At 54.1% G+C, this 27,125-nt stretch overlaps 2 protein-coding genes across 7 annotated transcripts; both read right to left on the reverse strand.

The window, feature by feature from the left end:
- Nucleotides 1-1,384: 1,384 nt before the first annotated feature.
- Nucleotides 1,385-2,307, reverse strand: INAFM1 (InaF motif containing 1). Its single transcript, XM_070387446.1, is given in 2 exon segments — nt 1,385-2,131; nt 2,133-2,307. Coding segments are annotated over 2 exon segments (432 nt in total). The 5' UTR covers nt 2,168-2,307; the 3' UTR covers nt 1,385-1,734.
- Nucleotides 2,308-2,445: 138 nt separating this feature from the next.
- CCDC9 (coiled-coil domain containing 9) lies at nt 2,446-15,836 on the reverse strand. Of its 6 annotated transcripts, none has more exons than XM_070387439.1 (15): nt 15,732-15,836; nt 13,990-14,063; nt 13,758-13,862; nt 11,938-12,033; nt 11,517-11,765; nt 9,782-9,865; nt 9,511-9,684; nt 8,784-8,965; nt 6,589-6,635; nt 6,334-6,466; nt 5,793-5,883; nt 5,299-5,701; nt 4,883-4,975; nt 3,804-3,853; nt 2,446-3,238 (listed from the first exon to the last, which is right to left on the reverse strand). In XM_070387439.1, the coding sequence occupies exons 2-15, from the start codon at nt 13,990-13,992 to the stop codon at nt 3,221-3,223; spliced, it is 1,728 nt and encodes a 575-aa protein (XP_070243540.1). In that variant the 5' UTR covers nt 13,993-14,063; nt 15,732-15,836; the 3' UTR covers nt 2,446-3,220. The 6 variants fall into 6 exon arrangements, with proteins under 6 accessions (XP_070243540.1, XP_070243546.1, XP_070243544.1 ...); XM_070387445.1 differs by lacking the exon at nt 15,732-15,836 and adding an exon at nt 15,387-15,516; XM_070387443.1 differs by lacking the exon at nt 15,732-15,836 and adding an exon at nt 15,145-15,214.
- Between the last annotated feature and the right edge of the window lie 11,289 nt (nt 15,837-27,125).

Raw genomic sequence — 27,125 nt, forward strand, 5'->3', positions numbered from 1 at the left:
AAAGAGACAAAAACAGACAGAACGAAGATAGAGGAGAAGGTGGTGAGGGAAACACAGAGAAAAGAGAGCAGGATAACGGGCTGGGAGAAGAGCGTTGAGAATCAGAGAGGGGAGCCGGTGGGAACAAGGATAGAGTCCCTCCCTCTAACTCACCATTGGCTGAGGTCCAGAGCTCTAGACTGACTGGCAATCCCTTGGGATCCAAGCTGTGGCTTTTAAAGCCCCACGGACAGAGGCGAGTGGTGAGCGAGAACATGTCATGGTACTCTAAAGGCTTCAGATCACCAGCTTCCTCAATCCTCAGAAAAACTTTATGAGATAAATACTATGATCATCTTCATTCTACAGGACCAGAGAGGTTGGGTTAGCTGCCCAGTCACACAGCTAGTGAGAGGAAGAGCTGGGATTTGAACCTGGGTATGTTGGCCCCAAGATCAGTGCTCCTAACCACCATCTATACTAACTGGAAAGGGGTGCCAGCTTCCTGAATTCCATTCATCCTGGAGACACCCTCTGGGAAGTGGTGCTGGAAGGCGTAGAAGGAAGGAGGGGAGGTAAACAGATTGACGTTCCTAGCCGGGTACAGAGGGACAGCTGTCCCAGTCTGAAGGAGGAGGCTCCACTTCACCATCCTAAGGAAGTCTCCAGTTCAAGGGAGGTGGTCAGACATGAAATCACTTCCTGCTTAGGGTAGGGTCCTATACCCTGTCCAGAGCTAGACCTTAGTCGTCTGGGTAGGAAAACAGACTCAGCCACTTCTGACTCTTTTAGCAGGACTCAGGTTGCTCAGCCTTGGTTTGCAGGCAACATTGCAGACCAGAGAGGCAGTACTAAGCTTCAAAGACAGCTGGGTGCTTTGATAGCTTTCTCTGTGATTTCCAGAAGGGTCCTACCACCACCCCTGTCCACGCTCATCTCTCAGCTCCCAGGAATGTGAACTCATGCTCTTCCAGCAGTATCCTGACTTCTCCAGGTGATTTAGCTTCCGTGCCGGACACTATAGTTATACAAATCACAGTCCCCAGAAACCCAGTTCTCGCTGAGATCACCCCATCTCTTGTCTTGTCTCCTGTGCTACTACCGGAGGCCAGGCCTCTTCTCCCCTCCAGAGGCACTTGTCCTCTGCAAGCATGCAAAAACCTGCTAAGCCCTTCATACCGTCTGACCTTCAACTACCTTATTGCGGATAAGCGTCTTCTCATCCCAACCCAGAAAATACACGATGGCGATGGAAGAAAAAAATGACACCACCACCCCGCCAGGGAAGGGGAGAACGCACACAGCCCACCCAGAGTGAGAGGCGATGCCCTGATGCCAGGAAAGGCTTGCCCTCACAAACTTGAGGGGAGGCCCCTCTGCAGACAACACGACAAACGAGCACGAGGCAGCTGGGGCTGGAGTTTATTGCAGGTGGATAGATGCACACGGAGATTCAGGAAAGAAGGAGAGGGGCAGGCTGAGGGGTCCGTGCACAGAATCCTAGGAGGGAGGAGCAGGAGGCAGTGATCAGTATGGGGTCTGCCTGGTGGAGGACCCGGCCTGACGGCGGAGGAGCTGCGACGATCGAGAACCAGGGCCGGCTCCCCTTCGCCCCCCATTCTTCAGGATGACAGCTCCGCAGACGCTAGACGATGTCATGAAGAAGGAGCCAGACACCAATTCGGGACCGGCGCATCCGCGGCGAGGGCGCCAGGCTCTCGAAGGCTGGCGGTCCATTTTGGGTGAAAAGGAAGGTTACCCGGGTCCTCGCCCCCCTGCGGCCTCCGGCGTCTCCCCCAGCGTCTGGCGGCTCGGGCGGCGGCGGCTGGGGTCGCTGTGGCGGCGGCGGCGGCGGCTGCGCGGCAGCTCGAGCTGGGGTCTCGGCCCGCCAGGGGCTCCCAGAAGACAAGACACCGAGGCGGCGGCGGGCGCTGGGGCAGGCAGCGCACCCGCGCGACCGCCGCACGGAGAGGACTGCGCGCTAGGCGGTGGGCCGCCTGGGGCTGCAGGGGGCCGCGTGGGAACCCAAATGAGACCGTAGTAGACAGCGAGCAGCACGGCAGCCAACGAGACGCAGAGAAAGTAGGCACAGACCGGTGCTAGGCGCAACCAACGGCCCCGCGGGCCCTCGCTCAGCCCTGCGCCACCCGGGCTCGCCGCCGCCGCCCACGCAGCTCGTGCCCCGCATCCCCGCAGCCCACTCGGCCCCGAGCCACAGCCCGCACAGGGCCCGCCCCCCTCCGGAGGCCCGCCTCCGCGCTAAACTCTCCCCGTCCAACCCCGCCCCCGCCAGCGTGGCCACGCCCCCGCGCAGGCGGGCCTCCTGCGGCCTCTAACTCTCCCCCGTCCAACCCCGCCCCCGCCAGCGTGGGCCCGCCCCCGCAGGGCGGGCCTCTTCCGCGCTCTAGTCCCGCCCCCTCCTCAGCCTCCGGCCAAACACTAGCAAGCTAAGGCTTAACCACAGCGTTCTGACCCCGCCCCAAGCATGCAATACCTCGCTTTTTCTCAAACGTTGGTCTCGGCCCAGCCGACTTCTACCAGGCTTCGGTGTTATACCGGCCCCGGAGCTTACCTCCGCTCTCTTCTTCTCCTCCCCACACCCTACCCATTCCCTTTCGGAACTCAGACTTCTCCCCGGCATCTAGCTCCGCCGCTCCCTTGCCAAGCTCAAGCCTTTTAAGTCCTGCTCCAGTTGTAATGTGCCTTTAGCCAAGTTAAACGCTACTCCAGCATTCGATTTCGCCGTCTTCTCCCCCTACCCTCATCTATCTTCAATCCAGATTCCGCCTCTTTTCTCCTCCTCACTCCACTAGTTTGAGCGCCCCATTCTAAACCAAGCTCTCTGCTGCTGGCTGCGCCCCACACCAGCGTTAGGGATTCCCATCTAAATCTGCGCTGTGGTTCTACCTCACTTCCTAACACCTTTCCTTGTTTTAAACTCCATTAGAATGCGGGCCCCAAACACCCTAACCACGCCCCTCGCTGGACGCGCCTCTTCCTCCACATTTTCTGTGTTCAGGTCTAAATTCAGGCCCCGAAGCTCCAGCTCCGCCCCACAACCCAGCCACGCCCCCTCCCCGTCTCCTTCCCCACCACCCTCAATTTCTCCCTCTCTAAAACCATGGGGTCCAAAGTGGGCTTCGGGGAGGACAGAGCACAGCTCGGAGATCCAGACTAAGCCCCTCCTGCCGCCCCCTCCCCATCAAGGCGGGGAAGCGTCAGTCCCCTCCCAGCAGCGTCTTCAGGAATTCGGGGAGGCCTGTGGGAGGGGGGGAGGGAAGACGTATCAGGGGGGGTGGAGAAAGAGCGAGCCCCTTCCTCCCGCCTCTGTCGCCACGGACAAACCCACAAGCACAGCAACCCAGCCTGCCCCCGCCAGAAACACAGTTCAAAGGTTAGCGGAAGCACTGCGTTTAATAAGGACCGGTTCTGCGGCCGGGAAAATCAGGTCCGTCAAGAGTCACCGGTTATTAAGCCATGCCCCAGATGTAAGCTCCTGGAGGCGGAAAACGGCCCGGGAACTGGCACCTATACCCCCATGGCCTCCAAAAGTGGGTAACTCGGGGGTGTCTCAGACACCCTGGTGCCACGGCGCCCCCTATTTGTGAGACTGGACTATTGCCCTGGCCCCACCCGGTTCACTATCCCTGGCTCCTCCCCCCGCCCTTACATTTAACCCTCTCCTGGCTGGAGTGGCGGAAGCAGAGGGTAGAGGAGCGAGGCGGCGGAAGGTTAGTGCAGAGCGCGGAGGCCGCAGTCGGCGGGCGCGGTCAGCGGGCGGCCCCCGGTGGCGAAGCGGCCGCTACCACCTTGCAGAAACGCACCCTCTGGAAGTCGGCGATCTCTGCTGTCTCTTGGCCCTCGGGGTCCGCCTCTGCGAAGAGAAGGGGCGGTCACCTGAGGGCAACAGTAACCCCGCCCCCCACCGCCGGCCCCGAACACCCTAGCCCCGCCCCTCTGCCCCACCAACCCTGGCTGCCGCCCACCCTGCGTTAAGCGGTTTACGAGTCTCAGGCTCCTTTAATCCTCGGAGAGGATCTACGGAGACACACACCCCCCGCAACAGATCCCTGTTTACAATCGAATACATAATCTGAGAGCTAGATCGCAGTCACGTGACCCAAAGACAAAGCGCTTCGGATGCCCCGACCTCATCCGCCATCCTAAACTCTGTCCTCTCCCATCCCAGACTCACCCCACGGACATATGCCAACCTCTAGCAAGCCTGCCCTACAGGATCTACCTCCACTTCCCTTGCCCACCTTCTGAGTCCTAACCAGACCTTCCTTGGCTATGCCCCCAAATCCTAACCCCTACTCCTTGGGGAGGTCGGAGGTCCACAACCCGGCTTCCGCCTGGTGGAGGTGGAGACTGGGTTCTGCCTGTTGCTCCAGGTCCGCTAGACTCCACAATTTTTACCTCAATATGTTACGTATTTCTAATTTACCCCATTTACTAATTTACACCTCCAAACTGTAACCACACCCACAGCTAGATCCATTACTCCTCCCCGGTTCTTTTTGACCGATTTGTATTTCAAATCCTGCTCTGAGCTCCTATCAATTTAACCCACCCCCTTGTTTCTAGATTACTTTGCAGAACCCCTGGGGTAGCCCTCTACCTCCTAATCCCACCCTGGCTCCACCCCCTCACCCCCAAACACACTCAATTCCTAGTGGCTCCTCCGGGAGGTCCTCCCTATAGCTCCACCCCCTTGACCCTGGATTCGTTCCCACCCAGCAGCCTAGCCCCGCCCCCCTCGCCCCATCCCCGGGCCAGCAGCTACCCCACACCCATAATGGAGACGCATCCACTCCATTCTACTGCCCCCAAACCCTCCTCCCCTCAACCCAAGAGGAAGCGGAAGGAAAGCCACCTCCACCACCCCAGCCACTCCCCCAACCTGGAGCTGCCTCAGACCCCTCTTCTTCAGCTTTCTGGGTTCCTGGGGCGCTGGGCCCACTCTCCAAGGAGGCAGGGGCTGGCTGGTCACCTCCTGGGAAAGGGGGAGGCCCAATCAAGCCCATTCCCCTCCAAATACCACCCCCCCGCCCCCCCACCAAGACAAAGGCTCTGGGGGAGTGAGAGGGGGTTTAAGGACACACGTGGAAGTGTCATTTGAGGAAGTGATCTCTTTATTGGGGAGGGCACTCTGAATGGCTCAGGGCAGGGCAGGATCTGGGGGTGGGCCTTCTAGAGACAGGCATGGACTGTCCTCCCTAGCCACCAGGGCACACGGGGTCCCAGGGTCCTCCATGCACCCCTCGAGCACACACACAAGCAGCCAGCTTCATGCATTTTCAAACGGCCAGGCCTCACCCGGAGAGACAGCATCTGCCGGGTGGGTGGTCCGGGGAGAATTCAGCTCCATCTCTTCACCCCAGTCGGACACAGGCTGGTGGCCCCCGGGGGGCGAGAAGGGGCTGGAAGGCGTGGCAGGGGCCTGGGGGAGCGGCAGGGGCTCTTCCGGCCTGGTGGGCTCTTTGTCACCATGTTCCCTGGCGGGGCTCCCGCTGGGGCTCCCGCTGGGCTCAGCCTCCTGGGGTTGGTGATCTCCGGCTGGTTCTTCTTCCTCATCATCAGCCTCCTCTTCTTCCTCGATCTCCTCCTCCTCCTCGTCATCCTCACTCACGTCTTCCCACTCCTCATCCTCCCCCTCATCCTCGCCCTCCTCGCCCTCATCCTCAGGAGGTCGATGGGCAGGGGCCGGGGTCTCAGGCAGCTGTGAGAACACAAGGCAGGTCAGGGAGAGGCTGCAGGCCCCAGGCACCCCCACACCGTGCTGCCTGCCGGGAGCTGACAGTCCGCCCTACCTGCGTGGGCACCTCCTTGGGGAGAGCAGGTTGCGGGGGCTCAGGAGCTGTGGACACGGCCTCCTTCATCTCCCAGCGGTCATCGTGGTCACTGGAGGGCACAGAGCAAAGGAATAAAACCCAGATGGACAGGAGGAAGGGGCTTCCTACACCAGGCTCGTCCCCAGACACGGAGCTGCAAAATTCAACAGGTGGAGAGAGCGGGTCTTCGGGATTTCCAGACAAGGAGCCGGCAGGCTAGAGCACCGAGGAGGAAACAGGGCGTGTGTCCCAGTGTCAGAGGTGACCAGGCAGAGAGGGGCCAGGCAGGCAGAAGAGATGGGTGGGAGGGCAGGAGGGGACAGATGAGGGTAAAGTGACAGCCAGGCCCCGACACCCCCGAAACCAAGTGCCTGACCCACAAGGAGACAAGTGCCTGAGAGACAGCTAGGGCCAAGAAAGGACAGAAATATCCCCAAAACCCACAGCCAGAGAACAAGCAGGGGTAGAGGCACACAGGCCCGCTAGGGTTGTGCACGTGCAAGGGGAAGGGGGCCCCCACCTGTAGGCACGGGGCGCCGCCTTAGGCTGGGGTCGGCTGCTCTTCTTCTTTCTGCGGCTGACCTCAGTTTTGTGCTGGGACAGGAACTCCCTGAAAGTGGGGGGCTTGGGGGGCCGGGCCCAAGCCTGGTCATCTGCAACAAAACCCAGGGGAAGTCAGGGGTGGAGGGCACAGTACAAGCTACCCCCACCCCACCCTGCCCCAACTCCCCCGGCCCAGCCAGCTGCCTCACCCCACCCAAGAACTCCCACTCACCATAGCGGTGGGATGGTTCCAGGGCCACAGCTGGGCCATCCTTGAACCTGGGTAAAGAGAAAGGGGTGAGCAGGCAGCTGGTGGCACAGGGAGAACAGGTAGGGCGGGAAGAGTCACCGGGGGAGGTGGGGGCCACGGTTAGAAATCAAGATCACAGACCACAAGGTCATCAACCGAATGGGGGAGCATGTCACTGATTAAAGCTCAGAATCAGGTGAAAGACAAAAGGCAGGTGTGACATGGTAGTACAAACGCAGAAAAATGGTCAGTATTTGACAGCAATTCCCCACTTCAACAAGAATGTGCAAGTTCAACATCGCCAGCTTCCTGTCCAGCCTCATCTAAATCTCTCTCTCTCACCTCCCAAGCTTAGCAAGTTCTCCTACCACAGAGCTCCTGCCGCATGACCTTTGCACGTGCTGCTTCTGGGGCTCGCTTCCTCCGATCTCTCCGGGGCCCGCTCCGTTACCTCCTTCAGGCCTCAACTCAGAGGCCTTCCTAACCTTTCCAATCACGTATTATTACATACACTGTGTTGCGTGCTAAGTTGCTTCAGTCGTGTCCAACTCTTTGCAACCCCATGGACTGCAGCCCACCAGGCTCCTCTGTCCATGGGATTCTCCAGGCAAGAATACTGGAGTGGGTTGCCATGCCCTCCTCCAGGGGGTCTTCCTGACCCAGGGACTGAATCCTCGTATCTTACATCTCCTGCATTGGCAGGCGGGTTCTTTACCACTAGTGCCACCTGGGAAGCCCAATTACATACATTATCTAGGTCTAAAACAGAAGCCTCCAAACCTCTCCATACTCTGCTTCATTATTCTTCAGCATGTGACATTAGCTCTATTCACTGCACAATTTGCTCTACTCAATGCAAACGTGAGACTTGATGCAGGCTGCTGTGGGGACGTAAGAGGACTTTCTCAGTCTTAAGCCCAAGAACATCTCCAAAAAGCTCACCTGCCTCCCCCTCAGAAACATCAGCTACGGTATCTGTGCAAAATGTTTCTCACGCTGGCAAAGGCTTAGCTCACAATCCAAAAATAAATGCTCCGACCCCCAGGCACACAGACAAGATCCTCTTTCTTTAGCCAACGCTGTGGCAAAGGATAGAGGATGATGTAAAAACGACAGCTGTCCATCTTAAGACTGCCGTTCAACAGCTCTTCCGGAATCTTCTCCGCCTTTGCTATGGCAGTTAGCCCTCCTGTGGATGATGCCTTTGCTTTGACTAATGGGATGTTTCCTGGGACCCGAAAAGCAACAGAGTCAGACCTGAGAATAATAATGCCACCAGGATAAGGTGCTTGGGTAGGTGGGGGACACAGTTAGAGGGATGAAGGGAGGATGCCAAGGGGCCATCGCTGTAATTCTTCATGCCCTCCCTGCATGAGAACTCACATCCGCACCCTTGGCTGTAGAACCACGGCAGTACTATCGAGCTGACAGTTTAATTTCCTGCCACAGCAAGGTGGGGTCTGCTGGCTAACAGAACGGGGAAGTGTCTCACTCTCCCTCCTGCACATCTGCCAATACTATGGCCAGTGCTTCCCCCAGTAGCCCCATCCCTCAGCGTGAACCCTAGAATGCACACATGCAGGGCAGAAGTGAGTTCAACCCCAGCTGGACCCACAGCTTCCAGTCCAGCCTCAATCAGCCCAACTTAGAAGACCGGTGAGCACAGGAAAAAGAAATGTTTCGGGACTTCCCTGGCGGTCCAGTGGTTAAGAATCCACCTTCCAGGGCAGAGGATCTGGGCTCAATCCCTGATCGGGCAAGCTAAGACCCTACAGGCCTTGGAGCAACTAAGCCTGCCTCCCGCAAGAGCTGAGCCCAGGCCCCCTGGCGCCTGCGGGTCACAGTGAAGAGCCTGCACACCATAACTGAGTCCCGACGCAGCCAATACATAAATAAACAAACGGTTGTAAAAAAGTATGGCTGAGTCCTTCTGCCGTTCACCTGAAACTATCACAACATCTGTTGTTACACTGGCGGCGATATCCCAATACAAAATGCTTTAGGTGTTTAAGAAAAAGAAACGCTTTCTGTGGCCCTGAGATTTGGCGATGGTTATGCAGTGTTACCCAGCTCGTGCTAACTGATACACACGATGAGAAACCCAAGAAAGGCCAAGGAGTCAGAAGTCAGCGCGAAGGCAGAGGAGCCCCACAGGGGTGGGCAGGGCGGAGACTCACATGCCATCCGTCTTCTCAGCATCCCACTCCCGCCGCCACTGGCCGGTGGGCTTGCGGTGCCTCTGCAGCCGCTCCTGGTCTATCTTCTCCCGCTCCTCCTTCCAGCGCAGATACTCAGACCGCTCTCGGCCAGTCATGGAGAGCGTCATGTCCCCGGCGCCGCCCAGGCCGGCCCGGCGGCCCTGCCCCAAGCAGATGGGCAGTCAGGGCTCCGCCCACCACTCTCGCCCCTGCACCCCTTTCCTGAGGCCTTCTAAGCTCCTGGGTAGAGCCCCTGGCTCAAGGTCATAGGAGGAGGAGGTGACAGGATGGAGATCAAAGCCGTATCTGCTCACGTGGCACCTCAGAGAGGCCACCCCAGATCCTTCTCTATTCTCCGTGCCCTCACCTGGCTGGGCTGGAGCCTTCTTCCCAACATTCAGCATTATCTGACATCTTATTACATGGCCACTGATTTAGCCCCAGCACCCTAAACAGTGCCTGGCCCTCGACCGGTACCCAGTAAACATCATTAACATTAGTAAGCAGGAAAATCACACCAAAACAGATCATAAAGCTACAAAAAGAAGGTAGTATGGCTCTGGGGCAACCATCAACTGGAGGGTAGCCTGAGCGTAGGGCTGCAGCCTCTTCCTACTCTGAGCCCCGCATTCAACACACATCCCTCCCCGTGGAACCCAGGGACCGGCTGCTGGGCAGCAGTCACGGCCCAGCCGCCCGCACCCACCTGCCGCTCCTGCTCGAGGCCGTAGCGCACCCGCTCAAAGTCAGGGCCCCCCCAGTTGCGCCCGTGCCGGCGGCTGCCTTCCCGGCGGTCCCGCTCAGGCTCCTCCAGGGGCCCACTGCGTCGCCGGGGGTCGTCCAGGAAGTTCCGCACCGGGTTGGGCTCCAGCACGCCTTCCTGCGGGCAGGCAGAGTTAGTTGGGGGTGGGGGTGTTGGAGCGCTCCCCCGACCCGGCGGCTCCGCCCCGCAGCCAGGGCGCGCCCGTGGCACTGACCCGCTGGTTGCGCTCGTACTCTGCAATCTTCTCCATCTCCTCGTTCATCTTCTCGATGTTCTGCTTCCGCCGCTCCTCCCACTCCTTGTTCGGGGGAGGAGGGGAGGACAGAGAGAGAGACACACAGAGCATCAGAAAGAACCACTCAATCTGAGCCTTCGTCACCATCTGAGGCTCCCTCCTTAGACCTGTTATGCAAGGCAGCCCCTGGCTGGCACCTGGACACTGGCTCTCTGCACGTCCTGTCAACAGTTAACCAGTAAGCGGGGCTCCACGTGCCTAGACTTTTTCTGCAAACAATACAGTGTATGCTGAACACCCACTTTCCTTCTAGGGTCTGGAATTTGGGTGTGTACTAGGCAGAGGGGACCTATGTGACCAGCCTCGGATAAGAAGCCTGGGTACTAGCTCTCTAATGAGTCCCCAGTAGATGAACTTTGACATATGTTGTCAATGAAGAACAATTAAGTGCAGCCTATGTGTCTTTGGGCTTCCCTGGTAGCTCAGTGGTGAAGAATCTGCCTGCCAATGCAGGAGACACAGGTTTGATCCCTGGGTGGGGGGGGGAAGATCCCCTGGAGTAGGAAATGGCAACCCACTCCAGTATTCTTGCCTGGAAAATCCCATGAACAGAAGAGCCTGGTGGGCTACAGCCCACGGGGTCACAGAGGCAGACACAACTCAGTGACTAAACAACAATTTGTGTCTCCACTGGACGCAGACTCTTGGAAGCTAGTGCCTGGTATCCTCCAGACTCTGGCTCATGGGCCTTTTCCCTTTACTGATTTTGCTTTCTATCCTTTCCCTGTAATAAATCTCAGTTGTTAATCCTTCTGGCAAAATGCTGAACCTGGGAGAGGGGCTGGGGACCCCTGCAATGGCTGCCACAGTAACAACCTGACAGATGGCCAGGTGACCCCCACGATCCTCTCTCCTCCCTTTCTTAGGTCAATTTTCCCCCCCTAGGTGACAACAGAATTTTAGATGAGCATGTGCCCAAGATGCTGGGAACACTTGCATTTCCAAGACTCAGCATACAAGAGAGAAATAAACTTCCATTTGATTAACGCCATGGCACTTTGGCGTCTTTCTAAACATCCTTAAGCAACATACATTGAGCGTTTAATCTGAGGGTTTCTATGCCTGATGTCACACGATGCTTATAAAAAACTTTAAACCTGATTTTCATTCCTATTTAAGAGTGAGAACTGGAATCTCCTAGAGGGGAAGTGAGCTGCCCAAGGACACGGAACTCATAGAAAGTTGTCCTCTAAATGACCAGGCTTGGCAACTTCCCACTCTGCTAATCTGCGTGGTGGGGTGCTGAGAGCAGGTACAGTAAGAACCTCACTGCTCCCTACCAACTAATTCAGAGAATGACAGAGAGAGAGCACATGTGCACACACACACGAATGAGCAAAGCACGCACGCTGGACAGAACCCACCAGATACCACCAAAAAGAGACAAAGGGTAGGGAAGGCAGATGACCAAGCACACAGCAGAGCACAAAATGGGAGACAGAAAGAGACAGGGACCACAGCGCTGGTCTGGGGGAGAGAAGAAGAAAGGGAGAGAGATGAAAAAGAGCCGGAGTGAGGGTCCAAAAAAGAAAACAGAGACAGTAAACGACGGATGAAGGAGAAAATCCATTTGTGAGCAGAACAGAAAGAGCAACAGGCAACACTGAGCCTTCCCAATGGACTTCAGGCAGACGTCAGCCCCCTCGGCTCCTACCTTGGATTTGCGGTCGGCAGTCGAGGCATCGCCACCTCCAGAGAGATGAGGGGACCCCCTGCCCCGACCCCTCCGGCTGCGGCCCCCAGCACCTCCCCGAGGCTGCTCCCCGGGACTGTCTTCCCAGCTGCGGGATGTCCGGCCCATGCCTGCCCGGCCTCCGTGCTGAGGGGGGATCCGGCCTCCCTTGCTGACCCCTGGAGGCCGAGGGGTCCCTGGAGACCTCCGGGAAGGACCCAGGTTCTTCTCCTGGAAAGGGGGGAGGGGGGAAAGGTCACTGGGGCAGGGAGACCAGGACACCACAGGCCCAGAGGGCGGCTGCCAGGGTCGAGGCCCCACAGGCCTGGGGCAGCAGGGAAGGCTCTTAGGTCTCACTCTCACCCTCCCGTCCTCAAGAGTCCCACCCTGGCGTGGAGCTCACCACTGCCACATTCTCCTTCTCCATCGAGCGGCTCTTCCGGGGACCTGTCACTGCTACTCCCTCCAGTTCAGCTTTCTTCCGATCCTCCTCAATCTCCTGGGAGATCAGAGATAGCGGCTATCAGGGGTCCTGTGTACCAGCCAGATTCCCACAGCCCCCTGAATAGCCCCAAGTCGGCCCCAGCGCAGACCTCTGTCTGGAGCTCTAGACAAGAAAGCTGGTCACTTCTTCCCTCTAAGCGAACCAGGCGGTGCCCCTGCTCAGACCCTCTGAGCCAAAGGCTCCCCCACAGCCAATGGGGCTTCACAGGGTGTGGTCTCGTTACCATCCCATCCTCATCTCCCACTCTCTCCTCTGGCTCACTGTGACCCTCTCACTGTACCTGGAACATACTAGGTTCAAACCTGCCTCAGGGCCTTTGCACCTGCTGTTCCCTTTGCTGGAAATGCCCCTTCTCCATAGATTCTCCAATCCCTCACCTCCTGCAGGTCTCTGCTCAAAGGTCTCCTTCTCAGGAAGGCCTACCCTGACCAGCTCGCCTGCCATTCTCCACACACCACCCGCCCCCTTCACATCATGACATTATGTCTATTTTGCTTCTTATCTGGTTCCTCCCCATAACAGAATCTACTCTGCGTCAGGGATATCTGTATTGTTCACTGATGTATACCCCAAGCCTGGAACACCGCCTGGCACACAACAGAGGCTCAACATCCTTTTTTTTTTTTTTAAATGAATGAATGCATGAAGAATGAATAAATGAAACCTACTCCTCCTCCTATCTCAGGGACAGCCCCAACACCTACTCTGACACCTGTGACAGGGACCTGGGCCTCATCCTGGATCCTCTCCCGCCACCGCCCATCAGTCACTGAGTCCCTCAGCCCTGTCCCAGGCCAGGCACCTCCTCTCCATATGGCCCCCACCCCTCGCCCCCGCCAAAGTCCCTGCCCCAGGTTCCTCCTTGTCTCCAGAGTCCTCTCCTCCCATCTACCACCACACAGCAACTAAAGGAGTCCTCCTACAAACCTATTCTGACCTGGCCCCACTTCTACTCAAAGCCCTCGATGGCTCCCCAGTGTCCTTAGGAAAAAGTCCAAACTCTTAGCCTTATGGCCTTCTGGGCCCTGTGTGGCTGGGCCCCAGAGGGTCTCTCCAGGTCAATATCCTCCATCTGACCCTCCAACTTTAAGCCCAAGTTTTTGCACAAACTGCCCCTCTGTGTGAAGTGTGTTCTGCTCTCCTTTTCAACTAGCTGGGACTTCCCTGGTGGTCTAGTGGTTAGGACCCCATGCTCCCCTTTCATGGGCCTGGATTCAGTCCCTGATCAGGGAACTAAGACTCCCCACAAAACATGCAGTGCAGCCAAAAAAAAAAAGACCGGCTAACATCTACTCACCTTTCAAGTCTCAGAATCCCCTCCTCCAGGAAGTCCTCCTTAATATCCCCCAGGCTGGGTGAAGAGCCCCACCTGGGCTCTCAAAGAACCCTGAGCTCCTCCATCCCAGGCTGGCCCACTCGCTCATCACTGACTGAAGCCATGGCTGGGCCCCTACTGGCCTGTGAGCCCTGGAAAGGCAGGCCCGGGGTCCCCTCCATCACCGCTGCCACCACAGTGCCACTGAGCAATGGGCCCTGGTGAATATTTGTGAACGAACAAACCAATGATGGAATGAAAGGAGGAATCCCAGGCTAAGGCCCTCGGCTTTTACCCTGACAGTGATGAGGAGTGATGAAAACGTTTTAAGGAAGGGAGAGGTGAGGGAAACTCACTGCGGGGAGGAGAGGGGATGGGGTCTCCCAGGGCGGGGCTAGGGCACCTGGTAGCGCCGGATGAGGGCCTCATTCTTCCGCCGAAGAGCCTCGATCCTCTTGTCCAGCTCAGCATCCTTCTCCTCCTTCGATTTCAGATCCAGTGCGGCTGACTGAGAGGGGCGGACAGATAAGAGGCTGGAAATCTCTACCCGCCCCAGGGTCTGTGGGCCGGGAACCTCTCCTCCCAAGCCCCCTGCCCCAAAGCTCAGATCTCAAACACCCCATTTTTCTTCTCACCATTCCACTGGCAGGGTGGGACCTGGGTCCCAGCAAACCTCCCCTGCAGAATCTGGACACAGCACTGGGGGCTCCTGAGGGCAGAGGGAACAGAAGGACTAAGGCCAATGGCTCCACTCAATCTGTCTCTTCCTGTCCCAGACTGGGGGCTCCTCAAATGTGCGCACACACACACACACACACACACACCACACACCCCTTCACTCCAAGGGACACACACACACAGACACACACCCTTCACTCCAAGGGACACATACATACACACACACACACACACACCCTTCACTCCAAGGGAATTCTCGCCCTCACTCCCAGTCCCTCTTCTCGAAGCCCCTCTTCTAGCCCACCCTCTACCAGGAAAAGTTTAGACTCAGTACTCTCCAGAGGATTTTGGACCCATCCATTCCTCTGTAAACAATGTAGTCACACACGCCCTGGGAAAGTTCTGGGCCCGCCCCACCACTTAGGGAAACACCCGACACTGCTCCCTTCAAAACGAAAATCCTAGTTCAGTCTCCACACCCCTGTGCCGGGAGTTTAAAACCCAGGCCTCTACCCCAAGAGAGCTTTAGGAAGAGCCTCTCCCACGACCTAAGCGAGAAAGCCCGACTCCCCACGCCCAACCTGGTGCTGCTCACATCCCGTTTAATAATCTACACCTAACTCTTCCCCCGGAATTTCAGTGACGTCTTACAACCCTACACTCGAAAAATAGTCCGAGCCCCATTCCTATTCGCTGCCCCTACCCTCAGGGATATTAAAGCCCCGCCGCCAGCACCCCAACAAAGATTCCTCCAACAGACCCAGGACCCCCTGGCGAGGCTTCCCGGGTCTGGTTCGGTCTCCCGGGTGAATACCCTCCCCGCCCAGGCGCAGACAAAACTGCCCCGCCCTCACGCGGCTTTCTAGGGAAAGGCTCCAGTCTCCACCCGGTCCAGAACGCCACAGCCCCGCCCCGAAGAGAGGCAAACTTTCCGGCCCCGCCTTTCCCGCCAAACCTCTGGCCCCGCCCACATTCGCGTCACTAATCCCACCCCCTTCCGGCGTCCGACCGCCCTGGCCAACTTCCTGGTCCCGCCCACAGGAGCCCCAGGCAGCAGCCTAAACCCGCCCCCTCCTCCTCGCCTTCTGGCACCGGTCCCGCCCCCGGCTCACCAGCCAACACTTTGGCCCCGCCTCCGATTTGCTGAGCCCAGCCTCTGGTCACGTCCCCTGGCTCCGCCCCCGCCCCGCACGTCAGTATCTGGCCCCGTACCCGGCGCCCCTAAATTCTGGCTCAGCGGCCCGGTTCCTGCGCAACTTTTTGGCTCCGCCCTACCGGCGCCTGGCCCCGCCCCGACCCTCGGGTCAGCCCCTGGCCCCGCCCCTGACTTCCAGGACGGACTTCCAGGACCCACTTCCAGAACGCGCGAAACTTTCCGGCCCCGCTCCTAGTCCGCCGGGTACTATTTGGCCCCGCCCCCAGCCGCGGCATAACTTTTTTCGGGCCCGCCCCAGCTGCCCACCAAAGCTCCGCACGCGTCCGGAGCCCGGCCCACCCAGGCCCTGCCCCACCGACGGCCCGCCCCCTCAGCACCCTTCTAGCTTCCCATGTGGGCGTCCAGTCCCCGCCCCCCGCGGAGTACTCTGACCCCGCCCCGCGGGCGGCGGGCTACCCCGCCAGCGCCGGCGCCCGCTCCCCCCACGTGGGGCATCAGGCCCCGCCCTCTCCGGGCGCGCTCCCGGCCCCCTCCCCCGGTCACCTGTCCCGGAGACCCCGCGGCGTCCGCTACTCCGGCTCCGTCGGCCTCCGCGTCTGCAGCTCCCGGGCCACGCGCGTCACTTCCGGCCTGCACCACGTGAAGAAGGGAACTAAAGCGGGTTACTTCCGGTCTTGCAGGCCTGTTTCCGGGAGCCTTAAAGGCGCGGCGCTCCTCCTCTCCAACTCCCCTCCTCCCAACCCCCCCTCCTCCCAACCCCCCCTCCTCCCAACCCCCCACGCCGGTGAAGCGGGAGTGGGCTGAGCGGGTGCACAGAGTGTTCTGCAAGCTTGTTCTACTGTCTTCTACCTGAATGACCTCATTCCAGGGAAAGGAAACACCATCCTCTCTCTGGTCTCTATTTGCGTCTCGTCTTTTTTGGTTCCTACAAGTAGTGCCAGGCGCTGGACTGACTTCTGAAAGCCTGACCTGCCAGCTTGTGCTGGGAGGTGGGCGGGGGTCCCCCACCCTCCTGCCAGTGAAACCTTATAGTTAGTTGTAGGAGCTCACAGTTTTCAATGGAAAGAATCTCTCCTTCATCCTCTGAATCAGCATTGAGTGCCAGCTCTGTACTGGGGGGATAGGGAAGTGGGGGTTAAGGTGATGAACAAGGCAGACCCCATCCCTGGACTCTTGAGGGAAGGCACAAGTCCATGTGAAATGACAGAAAACAGAACTGTGGGGATGTCTTGTGAGAGAGATGAGGATAGAGTGAGGGGGTGGCTGTCAAGGCAGGGGACACAGCCTGTGCAAAGGCCCTGTGGTGGGTGAACTGGTGCTTCTAGGGAACTGGAAGATGCTCAGAGGAGGATCTACTGGGTTTGGCTACAGAGTCAAGAGGGTTACATACATTAAACAAAGCTTAGACATAATTTATTGTTACAAGTGACGATAAATGCTATGGAACACCCTTACAGGAGGTGAAGACAGTTGTAAGTGGGCAGACCAGATTTATTGAGATTGGTGATAAATTTAGTTTGTGGTCTAAAACATGGAAAGGGAAAATACCTGGCAACCCACTGCCCCTATATGGTTATCATTAACAGCCTTTCAGAGACCTTCTCTACACATACAATTTAATTCTGTTAAAATTCCCCAAGAATTCCCTGGTGGGCCAGTGGGTAGGACTGGGTGTTTTCACTGATGGGGCCCACGTTCAATCTCTGATCAGGAACTAAGATCCCACAAGCCTCGAGGCACAGCCACAGAAATAAATAGATAAATAAAAAATTTTCAAATACCATCCAAATCACTGCATCACCTGCTTCAGTTGTGCGTTCAATTGTCGCCTCTTCTTAGAGGTCTTCCTTGAAACCACTCGTTTGAAAATTTCAAAATCTCTCATCCTTTTCTCTTTCAATTTTATTTCTCCATCTTACTGTTTACCCTCTAGACTACCATGTTTCACTTTATTGTCTTCTTGTTCAGTCTCTAAGTCATGTCCGACTCTTTGCAACTCCATGGACTGCAGCACCCCAGGTTTCCCTGTCCTTCACTATCTCCTGGAGTTTGCTGAAACTCATATCTATTGAATCACTGATGGCATCCAGCTATCTCATCCTCAGTCATCTTCTTCTCCTTCTGCCTTCAATCTTATCCAGCATCAGGGTTTTTTCCAATGAGTCAGTTCCTCGCATCAGGTAGCCAAAGAGTTGGAGCTTCAGCTTCAGCATCAGTCCTTCCAGTAAATACTGAAGGTTGATTTCCTATAGGATTGACTGTTTACTGACTTTTTTCTCGACTATATGGTCTGTGTTATGTCTCCAGTACCTCCAACAGTGCTTCATACATAAGAGTCTCTCAAAATCTATTTGTTTAATAAATGAGTGATTTTGGGGGCAGGGGGTTGAAATTTAGGTCCCCGACCAGGAACTGAACCCAACCCTTGGCAGTGAGATCGAGGAGTCCTCACCACTGGACCACCAGGGAAGTCCCTGACTGAATCTTGGCTAGTACTATTATTTTCTTCCTTGTTTATGAAACAGAACGTATGCACTGAAATTCTATACCTTGAAGTTAGCCATGGATGGTTGACTGCCTTTTAAACTGCCACGTGAAATTCTGTCCTACAGATGAGCCATAATTTAGTCCAACTGGTCTCGTGGATGTTCGAGTTGTTTCCAACTGGGGAGGTTGCCAACAATGCGGCACTGAATTTCTATAGGCACATAGCTTGATGTGATCACATGATCTGTGATCTTGTTCAAAAAAGGGCTCCTAATGTCATGATTAAGGCTGTTGACTCTGAAGCCAGAAGATCTGGCTCTGAATCCTGGCTCTGTCATTTACCAACTGTGTGATCTTGGGCAACACGCATAGGAAACTTCTCTGGCCTTCATCTTCTCCATCTGTAAACGGAGATCATAACACCATCCTACTGTTTGTTGTGCAGAATTCAATGGATTCATGAATTAATAGACACCCAGTGCTTGGCCTGAAATATTGTAAGTTCTCAATAAATGGAAACCATTCTTCTGTCTTCTAGGAAAGCAGATTGCTGAATCACAGGTTAATTCCCATTTTTATTTTCCAGGGGAAAAAAGAATGAAAAGAGGTGGACCCAGGGTTTGTAGAGCCTGAAGTTTATACCAGTTGGAAACCCTCCTGAAAAAAAAGGAGTAGGAAATTCCCTGGTGGTCCAGTGGTTAGGGCTTGGCGCTTTCACTGCTGGGGGCAGGGTTCGATCCCTGATCAGCGAATTAAGATCCCACAGCCTTAAAAAAAATGTACAAGACCTCAAGGGCACCTCCCAGGGTGTTGGGCGAAGCTGTGGAAAGGGGGGACCCGGAGGCTTGCACTTCCTCCGTTTCACAGGAAAGCCACCTCTGATGGTGGCCACTCAGGAAAGGCCTAGTGCTCACTTCCACTTTTCCAGGCAGGACAGTGGTGCACGGTCCCTTGGCAGCCTCACGGACAGGAGTATTCTCACTCATTGATCTTTGCCAATATCACAGCCAAAGAGTCTGTCTCAGTGTAGTTTGGCCACTCTCTGATTGAAAAGCGAGACTTCAGGCTTCCTTGGTGGCTCCATGATAACGAATCCGCCTGCCAGCGCCGGACACACAGGTTTGATCCCTGATCCCGGAAGATCCCACACACCTCTGAGCAACTAAGCCGGTGAACCACAACTCCTGAAGCCCACGAGCCCTGGAGCCCGTGCTCCGCAACAAGAGCAGCCACTGCAATGAGAAGCCCGCGCACCGCATCTAAAGAGTAGCCTCCGCTCACTGCAACTGAAGCAAAGCCCACGCAGCAATGAGGTCCCAGCACAGCCAAAAATTAATTATTTTTCAAAAGGGAAACTGAGCACTTTTGGTATGTCTACTGGGGATGAGAAGATGAGATGTAAGAGTGAGCCAGACCTTGAGAATCCCTCCTTGAGAAACTCAGCATCTTCACCAGAACTCCAGGCAATGAAGGGAATTCTTTATCATCTCCACTTTACAGAGGAGAGCACAGAGGCCCAGTGAGAAGAACTCAAAGGTCCACAAAGCTTCCAGTGCCTGGGTCGCTGCCTGAAGCAAAGCCACGGGTTCAGGCCCCACATGGTCTTGATCCCTTTGCCCCACCCAGCCAGTCAAAGAGGTGAGCATTCTCACTCCCATTTTATATTTTTATTAAATAAAATTTTTATTTAGTTTTATTTCTTTTGACTGCACTGCTGGGGTTTGTGGGATCTGAGCTCCATAGCTAGGGCTCGAACCCACGCCCCCTGCTGTAGAAGCTCAGAGTCTTAACCACTGGACCATTAGAGACATCTCTATTTTTTTTTCTTTTAATTTTTAATTGAAGTATAGTTGATTTACAATGTTGTGTTAGTTTCAGGTGAGCAAAGTGATTCCGTTGTGTATATATGTTGATATAAAGTGGATGTCCCTGGTGGCTCAGATTGGTAAAGAATCCATCTCCAATGCAGGAGACCCAAGTTCGATCCCTGGGTCAGGAAGATTCCTTGGAGAAGGCAATGGCAACCCACTCCAGTATTCTAGCCTGGAGAATCCCATGAACACAGGAGCCCGGTGGGCTGCAGTCCATGGGGTCGTACAGAGGTGGAGACGACTAAAGCAACCTAGCATAAGTACTCATATCTATGTGTCCTTTTTTCGGATTCTTTTCCATTATACGTTATTACAAGATATTGAATACAGTTCCCAGTGCTCTACAGTAGACACTTATTGTTTATCACTTTTATCTGGAGTAGTGTGTTCACACACACGTTAGACATGACGACTCAGCTGGTGGTGCTGGCCCCCAGTCATCCAGCTGATCAGCAGCCGACCTGGAATCTGAACCTGAGGCTGCCTGACCCCAGAGAGACAGTGAGGAGAACAAGTGATATCTTGGCTCTGAGACCGGGTTGTCTAGGTTCAAATCCCTGCTCTGCCACTTGAGCTGTGGGACCACAAGGAAGTCACTTAACTTCTCTGAACCCTAGGGTCCTCATCTGTAGAGTGACAAATAAAGTCCCCACCCCAGTGGGCTACCGGCCAGGGGGTGTTGCAAGCTGAATAGTAGTCGTAATTTAGTTGCTAAGTCATGTCCAACTGTTTGTGACCCTGTGGACTGTAACCTGCCAGGCTCCTCTGTCCATGGGATTTCCCAGGCAAGACTACTGGAGTGAGTTGCCATTTCCTCCTCCAACGGATCTTTCCAGCCCAGGGATCGAACCTGCATCTCCTGCACTGCAGGTGGATTCTTTACCACTGAGCCACCAAGGATCTCATATAAATAGTGGTTCCCAAAGATACCCACCTTCTGATCCCTGGAGCCTGAGAACATTATGTTATGTGGCAAAAGGGACTTTGCTGATATGATCATGTCAAGAAACCTGAGATGGAGAGAGAACCCTGCACCATCCACCATCAGGGTGGATCCAATGCCAATCACAAGGGTCCTCAGAAGAAGGAAGCAGGATCTTCCCTAGTGGTCCGGCTCACACTGCATGCTGCCAGTGCAGGAGGCCCAGGTCCAATCCTTGGTCAGGGAACTAGACCCCCACATATGCCACACGGGATGACCAAGAAATTAAAATAATTAATTTAATTACATTTTTCAAATAAAAGAGGGGGAAGCAGAGGGAGATTTGACAAGGAAGAAGGTCACATGCCGATAAAGCAAATGCTCCGCTGCTCATGGGAGAAGGCAATGGCACCCCACTCCAGTACTCTTGCCTGGAAAATCCCATGGACAGAGGAGCCTGGTAGGCTGCAGTCCATGCGGTCGCTAAGAGTCGGACATGACTGAGCGACTTCGCTTTCACTTTTCACTTTCATGCATTGGAGAAGGAAATGGCAACCCACTCTAGTGTTCTTGCCTGGAGAATCCCAGGGACGGGGGAACCTGGTGGGCTGCCGTCTATGGGGTCGCACAGAGTCAGACACGACTGAAGTAAATTAGCAGCAGCAGCAGCAGCCACTGCTCATATTGAAGAGGGAGGAAGGAACCAGAAGTCAGAGAATGCACAGACCACAGCTGGAACAGCAGCTGGAAACGGTTAGTGAGCAATTCTCCCCGCAAGCCTTGCAAGGAGTGTGGTCCCGCCGCCACCTTGATTTTGGTCCAGTGAAATAGACTTTGCATCTCTGACTCCCAGAATGGTAAGAGAATACACGTGTTGTTTGATAGCAGCAAGAGGCACTTAGCACTGTGACCAGGAACTTCCCTAATGGTCCAGTGGCTAAAACTCCATAAGGTCAATGCAGGAGGCTGGGATTTGATCCCTGGTCAGGGAACTAGATCCCACATGCCACAGCTAAGAGTTCACGTGCCACAGCTAAAAGATCCCACAAGCTGCGTCAAAGAGCGAAGATCCCATGTGCCGCAACAAAGACCCAGCGCAGCTAAATAAATTTAAAAAAAAAACAAACCTGTCCCCAGAACACATTAAGTGCATTTAACTGCCACTATTATATTTCTGTTGGGCTTCCCTGGTGACTCAGTTGGTAAAGACTCTGCCTACGATGTGGGAGACTGGGGTTTGATTATATTTCTGTTACGTGTAATACCACTGACCACATAACAGGCCAGCTGATGATCTATGAACATGTCACAAATGTTTGCTAACTTATTGATTAAAAGGATACTCTCTTTTCATCTGCGTCATAGTCCTAAAAGGTGGGTGCCTTGTTTATACCCATTTTACAGAAAAAGAAGACAGGCTCAGTGAGGCTTCTCCATCCACGGTGTCACAGCTGCTGAGCGGCTGGGTTGGTGTCGGGTAACAAATGACCACAAACAGCATGACTCAAAATAGCAGACATACATTCTTTCGCAGTTCTGGCGGCCAGAGGTCTGAAATCAAGGTGTCAGCAGAGATGCTTCCTTCTGGAAGCCCTGCTTCTGTCCCAGCCTCTGGAGGCTGCCGGCAAGTATTCCCCTTGGCTTACAGACCCATCGCTCCAGTCTCCACCTCAGCCTTCACCAGGACTTCCTTTCTGGATTTCTCTGTATCTTCTCCTTGTCTGTCTCTTATAAGGACACCTGTCATTCAATTCAGGCCCCACCCTAATCCTGAATGATCTCAGCTTGAGTTCCTAAATTTCACTACATCTGAAAAGACCCTATTCCCAGTAAGTTCACATTTCTTAAATGTACTTATTCTTGTTTTATTTTTTGTTGCACTGGGTCTCCGTTGCTGTGTACGGGCTTTTCTCTAGTTGAGTGGGGGCTACTCTCTAGTTGCAGTGCACAGGCTTCTTATCGTGGTGGCTTTTCTTGTTTGCAGAGCACAGGCTCCAGGCGCACGGGCTTCAGTAGTTGTGGCACACGGGATTACTTCCTCTGTCGCGTGGGATCTTCCCGGACCAGGGATCGAACCTGTGTCCCCTGCGTGGGCAGATGGATTCTCATACACTGCGCCACCAGGGAAGTCCAATAAGGTCACGTTTTGAGGTTCCAAGTGGACCTATCTTGGAGACCACAATCCAGTCACTGCAGTGGTGGGGTCAGAATTTGAACCCAGTCCCCAGGCTGGCCAGCCTCCATATGGCCCATCCTCCATAGAGTCCCTCAGGCGGAAAGAGCAGACTTGAGGGTGCCCAGCCCTCTGCTGACCTCTCGGGCCTCCTCTTTCCCTTTCTGCCATCCTCACCCTCCACGGTTTTACCTCCTGGTTCTCAACAGGGACGATTTTGCCCCCCAGGTGACATTTGACAATGTCTGGAGACATTTTTGGTTATCACAACTAAAACCCCAGACTGTGACCTTATTTGGAATAAAGGGGCCTTGCCAATGTGGTTACAGCAAGGAGGTGGAGCCCAGATCATCTTGGATTAGAGAAGATTAAGGAGAGGGTCCCCCTAGCATCTGTTGGGTCGAGGCCAGGAACCTGTAGAACATCCTCCAATGAACAGAATAGCCCTCACAACAAAGACTTATCCAGCCCCGAAAGTCAATAGAACTGACGCTGAGAAACACTCCTCTAGCCATACAGAACAATATTTTTAGCTCCTTGAAAATAACATGCTCTCCCTCATCTGAGCCTTGGAAATAAGCCATTCCTCTTGCTTGGAACACCCTTCACAGCCTCTTCCACTAAGTCTTCTTCATCCTTCAGAGCTCAGCTCTGATGTCACCTCCTCCAGGAAGCCCTCCTTTGGGACTTCCCCGGTGGTCCAGTGGCTAAGACTCCCCACTCCCAGTGCAAAGGGACTGGGTTTGATTCCTGGTCAGGGAACTAGATCCCGCATGCCGCAACTAAGATGAAAGATCCCATGTGCCCCAACTAAGACTCAGTGCAGCCAAATAAATACTTTACAAAAAAGGGAAGCAAGGAAGCCCTCCTTGGCAGGGTCAGCCTTGAGGAGCACCTGACCTAGTCTGCGGTCAAGCAGGACAACCCACGCCAGTTTTCTTGCTTGGAGAATCCCATGGACAGAGGAGCCTGGTGGGCTAGAACCAATGGGGTCGCAAGAGTCGGACACAATTGAAGCAACTGAGAACACATGCTCCGCATACATGTGAGCCCCAAAATATATGCCACGAATCAGAATGTTCATAGCAGCTTTTACATAATAGACCCTCTTAGGGGCTGATTTGTATCACCGCAAAATGTGTATCTTGAAGTCTTAACCCCCACCTCAGGACCCCAGCGTGTGACCTCACTGAGACAGATTACGTGTCTCTCAGCTCTTTGCCGAGGTAGTTAAGTGAATATGAGATCACTTAATATGACTGGTATTCTTATAAGAAAAGCAGATTAGGGGAACTTCACAGCTATCTAGTGGTTAAGACTTGGCACGTCCAATGCAGGGAGTGTGGGTTCAATACTTGGTAGGGGATCTAAGATCCCACATGCCCTGTGCTGAGGCCAAAAAAATGAATGAGAAGAGGTTAAGACACACACAGAGAAGACCACTGGAACCCACAGAGAGAAAGTGGCCCTCTACCAACCAAGAGAGGCCTCAGAAGAAATCAACCCCACCGGGACCTGGATCTCAGACATCCAGATGTCTGAGAACTCTGAAAAAATAAGTATCTGTTGTTTAGGCCATCCAGTCTGTGCTATTTTCTTCTGGCAGCCCTAAGTAGACTAACCCAATCCCAAACCGGAAGCAACTCAAACGCCTGTCAGGGAAGGGGATAGTCACACTGTGGTGTTTTCCCACCAGGGAATACTATACGAAAACGAAAACGGGGACATCCCCGGTGGTCCAGTGGTTAAGGTTCTGCGCTTTCAATGCAGGGGTTGTGAGTTCGATCCCTGGCCAGGGAAATAAGATCCCACGTGCAGCGAGGCGCAGCCAAAAAGGAAACAGAAAACAAACGGCCTCCGATGATGCACAGCGACATGATGAATGGCACAGACATGAAGCCGAGCGACAAGAGCCAGACAGACAACAAGGGGCACACATGCATGGTGCCGTTTGTCTGAAGTTCTGGAAAAGGCAACACTAATCTCTGCTGTTAGCATTCAGGATAATGGTTCCCCCGGGGGAAGTGACTAGAGGGGGTCTGAGGGAAGCTCCTAGGGGTAATGTCTGTGTCTTGCATCCCCCGTCTCGGACCCTGGGCAGAGTGTACGCATTACATGGAGTTTCACGTGTGGGATTTGTGAGCCTTACAAAAGTATGGAAGTTATGCCTCAGTTGAAGCAACGTTTTAAAGCATTTTAAAAGTAAAATTTGAAAGTTCAAAAAATAATCGTAAACAATACTTGGTGTTTAACATGAAATGGAGTTACGTCCTAGTATTAGTACACAGGTAATAACAGAAGGCCTGAACGTCTGTAGAAAATTGGGACAGCCTGCAGGGTACTTCCGCGGTGCGAGTTTCTCACTCGCCACCAGGGGGCGGTGTGGCGCATTCCGCTCCGCTTTCCACCCCAGACGCATTCATTCAACAAATAGTCCTTGAACCATGAAACCTGCTTTGCGGAGGAGCCTTGATCTGTTTTTTTTTTTTTCCCAATTTGTGAAATGGAAAGTCGAAGGTACAGTTATGTCCCTGCCGCCATGGCGGTGACTTTCAACTAAAGAAAACAGACTGTAACTAGCTAAACAAATGAATATGTAAAAGGAGAGCTGTGGAGCAAAATAAGGCAGAGTGAGGGGACAAAGATGGTCCTGGAAGGCTTCTTGGGGAAGGCGATTTCAGTAGAGATCAGAGTGAAACGTGGGGGCAAGCCAAGTGAATAGTGCCGTGTCCCGGGTGAAGAGAGGGAATATGGTGGCTCCATTCCCAGCTGTAAGATAGAAAGGGAGGCTGAGGTAGGCCCATCCAGGCCCAGTAAGAGGCACTGGGAGGCATATTCCCTGACACAAGCTGCGCAGGCAGAGCTACAGACAAGACAGAGCTCCTATGAGCCTGGGGAAGCAAGGAGGCAACCAGGGAGTCCTACCTGGAGGAGTCCTCGCAAGACTCAAACCTTGTGTTGTGGTCCCTGAAAAGAATTTTCAGACAGGAGGCAGAACAAGAGGAGAATAGAATTTATCAGAGTGGGAGACACTTAGAACAGCGGGCCAGCTCAAGGGAGCGCGATAAGGAATATGGGTCATTTGCCTGTTTTTATAACCAGGGAACGAAAGAATGGGCTAGACAGCTTGCGAGTCCTTTGCTGATTGGATGAGGTATGTATACTTTCCTTATATGGGGAAGAAGCACAGGACAGATACCTTTAGACAAAAAGGGCTCAGATATTCTGCATCAGCTGCAACCTGGAGGGAAAGGCAGGAAGGGTCTGCTGCTTTCCGTTCCTGCGTTCTGAGGCCCTTTGGGCTTATCTTGTTCTTTTGCCCTCTGGCCACGACACCTTGTAGGCCCTCTGAGGTGACTGAATATTTGTTTTATCAGGATTGTTTTAAGATCATGTCTCTGTAGCCCCAGGCCTTAAAGAGAGTCTGTGTGTGCCTGCTAAGTCGCTTCAGTCGTGTCTGACTCTTTGTGACCCTGTGAACCGTGGCTCTCGAGGCTCCTCTGTCCGTGGGATTCTCCAGGCAAGAATACTGGAGTGCGTTGCCATGCACTCCTCCAGGAGATCTTCCCAACCCAGGAATCGAACCTGCATCTCTTATGCACTGGCAGATGGGTTCTTTACCACTAGCACCACCTGGGAAGCCCCAAAAGGAGTCTGTACTAACATATGTCTTTCTTGCCGCTGAGTTTTGTTTTTTGTTTGTTTGTTTTGTCTTGTCGTGTTGCATGAGGAATCTTAGTTCCCGGACCAGAGATCGAACCCACATCCCCCTGCATTGATGCATTGGAAGCATGGCAATCCAATGCACTGACCATTGGACCGCCAGTGAAGTCTCTCTGTGGTTCTCTTTTGTTCCTCAGCAATTCATTCCCAAGTCCTGGTGAAAATGGTACTCTTGCAATCTCCATTTTATAAAGCAGGATACCAAAACCCGGAGTCCTTGTGAGCTGTTTAAGGTCATACATCCAGCTGGGATTTGAACCCAAAGCTATCCTTCTAATTCCTAGAGCCCACACTAACACCTCTATAATAAGTGTTTGTAATTACTAGTTGTGCTTAGACAAGATACTTGCCTCGGTTTCCACGTATGTAAAATGGTGCTAATGATGGCAGGCTGTGAGGATTAAATAAGATGATACAGTTAAAGTGCTGAGAACAGTTCCAGACACACACTCTATGTGTAGGCTATTATTGTTATTATCCATCAAATCCACACATAGCTACTGAGTAAATCATGTAGATTCTACTTTCAAAATAAAATCTCAATAAATCCAGAACGCTACACTGGCCCCCTCCACCTCTGGCTTCTCAGGATGGTCAGAAGGATTTAACCAGGACGGGTGTTAACGTGGTGAGTTGTCACCGAGTTTGGCACATAGTAGGTGCACAGAATGTGGGAATTACCATTATAATGATATTATTATCATCCTGGTCTTTTTATCCTTCCAGATGCTCAGGACAAACCCTCTAAATTCCTCTTTCCC

This window comes from Bos mutus, chromosome 18 (assembly GCF_027580195.1).
Source record: "Bos mutus isolate GX-2022 chromosome 18, NWIPB_WYAK_1.1, whole genome shotgun sequence".
NCBI lineage: Eukaryota > Metazoa > Chordata > Mammalia > Artiodactyla > Bovidae > Bos > Bos mutus.